This window comes from Triplophysa rosa, linkage group LG11 (assembly GCF_024868665.1).
Source record: "Triplophysa rosa linkage group LG11, Trosa_1v2, whole genome shotgun sequence".
In the NCBI taxonomy this organism is placed as follows: Eukaryota; Metazoa; Chordata; class Actinopteri; order Cypriniformes; family Nemacheilidae; genus Triplophysa; species Triplophysa rosa.
The window spans coordinates 6,000,822-6,007,466 of record NC_079900.1 but is presented as its reverse complement, the minus strand read 5'-3'; the positions used below and the strand labels follow the sequence as shown (position 1 = coordinate 6,007,466).

General features: G+C 41.1%; 1 protein-coding gene across 1 annotated transcript; it reads left to right on the top strand.

The window, feature by feature from the left end:
• The first annotated feature begins 215 nt into the window (after positions 1–215).
• Positions 216–6,645, top strand: pdgfbb (platelet-derived growth factor beta polypeptide b). Its single transcript, XM_057347236.1, has 6 exons — positions 216–1,054; positions 3,415–3,502; positions 3,945–4,004; positions 4,678–4,871; positions 4,977–6,003; positions 6,501–6,645. Exons 1-6 carry the CDS (start codon positions 986–988, stop codon positions 6,629–6,631), a joined length of 1,569 nt encoding a protein of 522 aa, XP_057203219.1. The 5' UTR covers positions 216–985; the 3' UTR covers positions 6,632–6,645.

Below are 6,645 nucleotides of genomic sequence, written 5' to 3'. Positions count from 1 at the left end.
GGGAATTCTTAAATAGAACAACAGATTAGATTTGCCTTCCAGGGTGGGCTCAACCTCACTGACAGTGGTTTATATATTATATATCTTCTTTGCTGTGATTGGTCAGATAGGTGAGCATGCTCCTTTTCAGCAAGGTACTAAACTGCGTTCCCAAGCATGGCAGGCCTTCATCTCTTCACCCTTCTTCCATCCACCCTCTTTCACAATTGAAGGCACTGGCAGCCCTGCCTCTAAGGGGAGGGTAAGATAAGAGTCCGTTGGAAATCCTCCTCGAGTCTGAGTCTCATAATCAAGGCAACACAGACAGCTCGCGCGCGGCCGTGCACGCGCTGGATATTGATAAGGAAACTAAAGGACTGTTATATAATACATCTCTCTTGTATTACGCACGGACAATCTTGGATTGGAAATACTTTTTTTTTTTTTAGATATAACTGTTTTTATATTTTGTCGAGGGTGATGTGGAGTCAGTGAAGATTTTGTACAACACAAAGGAGCACATGCATCACTATTTAGGAGACTTTTAAAACCACCTTTTCGCTTATAAAACTTAAATGCGTGTGGCCACACTTGACCAGGTTTTCCTCTGTAGCCTACCTTTTGATGTCGCATATTAAAAAAGTGAAGTCTTTAATGGCCTGGACTATGTAAATCGATTCGTACATTAATTTAATCACAAACTGTAGGATTTTGGGGCTGTGCTGGGAAAACTCTCTTCGCGTTAATCCGCAAACTGCTTTTCAAAGGACTTCAAATGGGCCACAGAAAAGAGACTCATTCTGCCGTGGAGGGCAATCTGAATGTTTGCGCACTGAGAGGAATGTCAAGCCTCCGCAGCCGCTGAGGGGCTCAGAACTGCTGTTTCATTAACCTGGTATTTGCTCGAGAGCCGCTGTCCCGCGCGCCCGGTGCTGAGCGTCTCGTGCGTGCGCGTCTCTCTCGATGCGCGCTGTCCCGCGGAGCCCCGCAGCGGCACGGCAGCAAGATGAGATCGCGGATCCCGCTTCTTCTCGCGGTGCTGGCGGCGGCGTGTCTGCGGTTCGGCAGTGCGGAGGTGAGAGAATGCATATGATATGAACCTGTTGTCCTGGAAAGTTTTGTAGTTGGGTTTTGTTGCATTCTTTTAAATCTTCAACAGTGCACGAGAGTTTTTGTTTTTATTGTTATGATCTTATTTTCATTTGTTGAGTATTTATGGGTTTTCTCTCCTTAATGGTTAATGTTGGTTTTAATGGAAAATCTCTTTGGGACGTTATTGGTGTTGGGGAATCTAAGGGTGAAATGTTATCGTATAGGCCCAAAATACACAACACAAAATCATTTTCCGATGGTTTTTCTATGGTTCATTTTCACAAAAGAATAGTAGCTAATGGTTCATAATAAAAACCATTAGAATTTGTACTGTGCATGTCAAGTATTTAATAACTCAAGAATACATGTTCCTGAAAGGTCCAAGACATTCACGAGTTGTCAAGGCATAATCCTCATTAGAGCAAAGTTGTTGACATTGAGGACCAGAGATCTGCATGCATTTGCCCTTCCGATGACCACAACAGTTGTGTTATTGCATGAGGCCCTTAATCACAATACGACATGTCTGTGACCCCTCCATATACTTAAGGTCATAGAGCGAGACTTATCATAGAAGGTCTGAATTTTTTTAGTAGAGGGTCTTTATTCAATTAAATATGTCATTAGAGAAAATGGGTAAATGTGCAAAGGATTTATTTATTGTTTGTGGAATAGCCCTGTGATGGATTGGCCACCTGTTCAGGGTGTTTCTCTGGCAATAGCCTGATATACACTGGGATGGGGTCATAAATAGGATCATGAGTGGGATTGAGTATAAAATGCATTTCTTGTGTGTGCAAACAAATAAATCACTTAATTTACTTTCAACTCATGCAATCTCAAAGAAAAAATACCATATCCTGTGCATGGAAGCAAACTGGAATTTATGGGAGGAAGTGTTTAATGGAAATCGTTATGCTTAAAATTTAATTTCTTGTTGGAAATGCAACATCAAACCCATTTTAAAGCGCTGTGAGCCCTCTCTTTTTTGGGAGTTCCCCTTGTAAGATCATCACTTTTCATCTCTTCACGGGATGTGATTTGGAAGAAAAAATCCCACCGGGTAAAAATAGATATAAGTCAAATTCACTTGATTATATGTTTTCAGATGTTACAGATAATAAAACATTAAACCATGTATTATTTCTTGCAGCTGTGCAAACTGATGGCTGTGCATATTTGCATGCGTTAGCAGATAATATAGACGTATACGTGTATGAGTGCATTGTCAGCAGATGTGTAATTATGTATCATTACTCCCCAACATAGGCCATGCATTCCACCACTCCTCCACAATCCCAGAATCCTCTGGGCCTGTGATATTGGGAGCACCCAGTTTAGGTTAGGGTGGTTCAGCACTGGTGATCAACAGAAACAAGCTCGTTACAACTACACAAAACTCTCCCACACCAGTCACATCAATGTGTGTAGATTATACTGAGATAAACTGCAAGTGTTTTGCGTAGGATAATATTATAGTATGTTTTTTATTTACAGGAAAGGAAAAGTACAATTCAGATTTGTCTGAATGTCATCTGGTGTGTGTGTGTGTGTGTGTTCTGTTGTGTTTTGTTGTTTAAGTGTGATGCTGTATATTTACATTAGGTAGCCATAAAGCAATTTAGTTCAGTGTGTGCGTGTGTGTGTGTGTGTATGTGTGCATGCATATTTCCACAAGCATGTGTGTTTTCATTCTGTACTGATTGGACAGGATTACTATGACAAAATTTCATCCAACCTGCTTATTTATGTGTTGATGTGGACTAGATCTACATGAAACCATGCTACGATATTGGCAGTGACAGTGAGTTTGACAATGGGACGGAGATGACTGCAAAAAATAAAAATGGGAAACCCACAAATTTAGGACATTTATTAATTCGAACAAAACTTGATCACAAAATCTTAAGCTTTCCAAATTTCTAAGTGCATTTTCCAAATGTGAAATTCTCTAAATCACTGGCCAGTATTGTTATACATTTCCCTTATCAAAATTCCAATCCATCGACAGCCTCCCTTATCCATCTCTCTCCTCCTCAAGCTCACCTTTCCTCTTTCCACCTCTTCTGCTCCATCTCTCCATCCCCCACTTCCTCTCTGCCCTCCTTCCTGCGTCCCGCGTAAATGCTGCCAGATGAGAAGAGGGTCAGTGGCCCACGCCTGGACACGCCATATGAACGGACCTATTGTGTCCCCAAGACCCGCATTGACACCCTGAGACAAACCAGCATCCATAGCACTCTGTTCCTCTGTTACACACACACACATTTACTGGAGGCAAGCAAAAGACAAATATATTTCAGACTGATGAGTTTCGGATGTCTGTCTTTCTCTCTCTGACAGGGCGATCCTCTCCCGGCCGCTGTGGTTGATCTGGTAAAGAGTGGATCTGTGTCGTCTATGCAGGATTTGCAGTTTCTATTGTCCATAGGTAAATTTCACTCATACACAGTCACATGAATTGAATCTCATGAATGTCTCAAATGATTCACATGGACTTTACTCAAGTCTTATTACTCAATCTTTTTTGTTTGCCACATTAAACAGTTTATATCTTGCTGACGCTTCAGATATAATGAACCAAATATCTCTTAGTAAGAGCTTAAATTGTCTTCAGCTGTTAGAAAACATCTGCATGGCACTCTAAATCTTTGTGTGCAATGCTGTAACTTAAGATTGTCTCATAGACCTTTTCTGTGCTGATTTTTCTGCCAATGTCAAAAAATAGATTCAAACATGGCAAAATTTCACAAATTGTTCAAAATGTTTTTTAAGAAAATGTTGACAATTATAATGACATGTGCAAATAATTGATGTGATATCAGTATTATATTGCACTTTGAATGTTAACTTTCATTCAATTTGCTCTCCAGAGGTTGAGCCAGATGATCACAGTTACAATGACAGCAGTAACCGTCTGCCACGGAGTCTCGGTTAGTTGGAGTAAATTCATTCTCTTTTCTTGCTTATTAGTCCATCTGTGTTCGTCTTTACAGTGATTCGTTTTACGTTTTATTATTTTTAACCTTTTGAGACTGTAAAAACATCAGTTTTATTCTACATGAAACACTGCAGTGATTTATCAACTCCCAATGTCGAGCAATTACTTTTTGGCAGAAACAAGCTGTCAGAAGTATGACTGTCATATTTTATCTCACAAATAATGATCTCAAATGTATCTTTCTGTCACCCATCCTGAGAGACGCACAAGCTGTTATATCACTTTCAAGAAAACACACACTCGGCAATTCTCTTTAAATGAATAAATAAAAAGGCAAATGACAGTTTTGTAAACAAGGCAAAACATAAAATAATTCTAATTTAATGGGACGAGGAGTGTTTGCAATGAAAATCATGGCAAGGACTATAAATATTAATTCATTATAAATCAAGTTATTTTAGCACAATAATAGCCAGCTTATACCAGGCTGTGTTTGATAGAATGATGGAACGATGCAGGTTTTTGTCCTGAAATACAACACAGAAATTAAAACCGAAAAAAACAGACAGGTGGAGAGACCAAAGAAGGAGATGTTTAAATGAGTTAACATAGTGTTATTGTTTTTATGCAAGTCATTACAGACGTGTATGTGTGTTTGTCTGCAGATGCTCAGCCAGCTCAGCAAGCCGTCTGTAAGGTCAGGACGGAGGTCATTGAGGTCACACGCTCCATGTTGGACCGTAGTAATGCAAATTTCCTGTTGTGGCCTCCGTGTGTGGAAGTCCAGAGGTGTTCAGGCTGCTGTAATACCAAAAGTTTGCACTGCGTTCCTGTACTCACACACACGCGATATCTTCAGGTATACACTCACGCACACACACACACACACACACACACACCTTCTGGTTCTGTCCTTTGATGAAAAGCCAAATCAAATATCACAGTACGCTCTTTTGGCTCTCAGGTGATGAAGATACAATACGTGAACAAGCGGCCGCTCTATGACAAGGCTGTCGTCTCTGTCCTCGATCACGTAGAGTGCCGCTGTCAGCCGGTTCCTCGCCCCACCCAGCGCAAGAAGTCTTCCACCAACAAACAGGAACCGCGCGATCGTTCAGGAAAATCTCGCTCTAAAGTTGAGCTCCACCATAGGGACGAATTCAAACCCAACCAGAGGCTCAGCTTGGAGGACCTGCTCAGCCACAGCTGGATACCAAAAGAGAGGCTCCATGAATCAGGACCACCAGAAGCTTTTCTACCTTCTGGGGATATCAAGCTCCACACAGGCCGTGACGGCTGGGGTCTGAACGTGACGCAGTATGGCGGGGGCAAAGGTCATCACCATTACCCTGATGCACAGAGACATCATGGCAACACAAATGACACGGGGGTGACGGGTGCGTTACCGAATCACACAGAGAATTCAGAAATTGAGGACGTCGATTCTCTGAACAATTTTACAAAGGCTGTTGAAAGAGAGCGATCAAATGCACTGTTTGAGACACAAAACAATGCCAACCAAAGTACAACCAATCGGACAACGGAATATAAGATTACGCTGACGGAACTGACAAATAAAACTTTTAGTCATCAGTCAAATCTCAAACACGAAATCAATCACACAGGAAGTAAAGAAGTCGATCCGTTACAAAGACACAATGCCAACTTTGCAGGGACCAATCAGATGGATCAGCTTGTCTCTGAATCCGCAGAGAAAGCCATTCAAAATCAAGGAGATTTGTTTCGGCCTCTTGAGGTGAACAATACGACTTCAGATGTTGAGAAGAGAGAGGATGAGAGGGAAGATGACGGGATGAGCCCAGAACAAAAAGCAAAGGACAAGGAGATGGAGGACCTGCTGTTACTGCACAAACTTTTAGAAGATGAAGATAAACACAAACATCACCTCAAAGCTCAACAAACGAAAAGAGAACAGGATGAGAAACTACAGCAGCTCCACCACAAACAACACACAACCACACAACAAACAGGTAGAATATAAACACATCTACACACATCTGTGGTGCTTTTTTCATTCCTCCAGGTGATGAATGAAGATTTTTTTCATAGCTGGACAGGAATTTGTTTTTTGTTTGGCTTTATCAGTTATTCCCTATAGTCATGACATCTTGAATCACTGATGTCATTGTTTAACTTCCCTTCTATAATGTGTGAAATGGGATTTCTGTGTCTGCTCAAATATAATTGTATTAATTTCGAACACTTATGAATCCTTACAAATCTATTATGTCCACTATTATGGATACTGTATATGCCTATTATTATATGTACATGTACGGTATTGATCTGTTTACAGAAGGCACATGTATAGAACTGTAAAATAGATGTTTATACGTGTCTGTATACTTTTTGGGCTTTGATTCAAAACTGGGTGCCAGTTCACTATGGAAAAACTCACATCACATTATGAACTTGCTGAGAATTAAAAAGGTTGACTCATTTGTTTTTATTCCTTTGTTGCGAACAGGAACCATATCTCCTCCATTGCAGCGTTCTCCTCCACGTACACCTCCCCGACCTCCGCCACAGCCACCGAAACGCAGAAGAAAACAGCGAAACCGCATTAGCAAATCAGCCATGAGAGCTCTGCTAATGTAGTACCAACACGACAG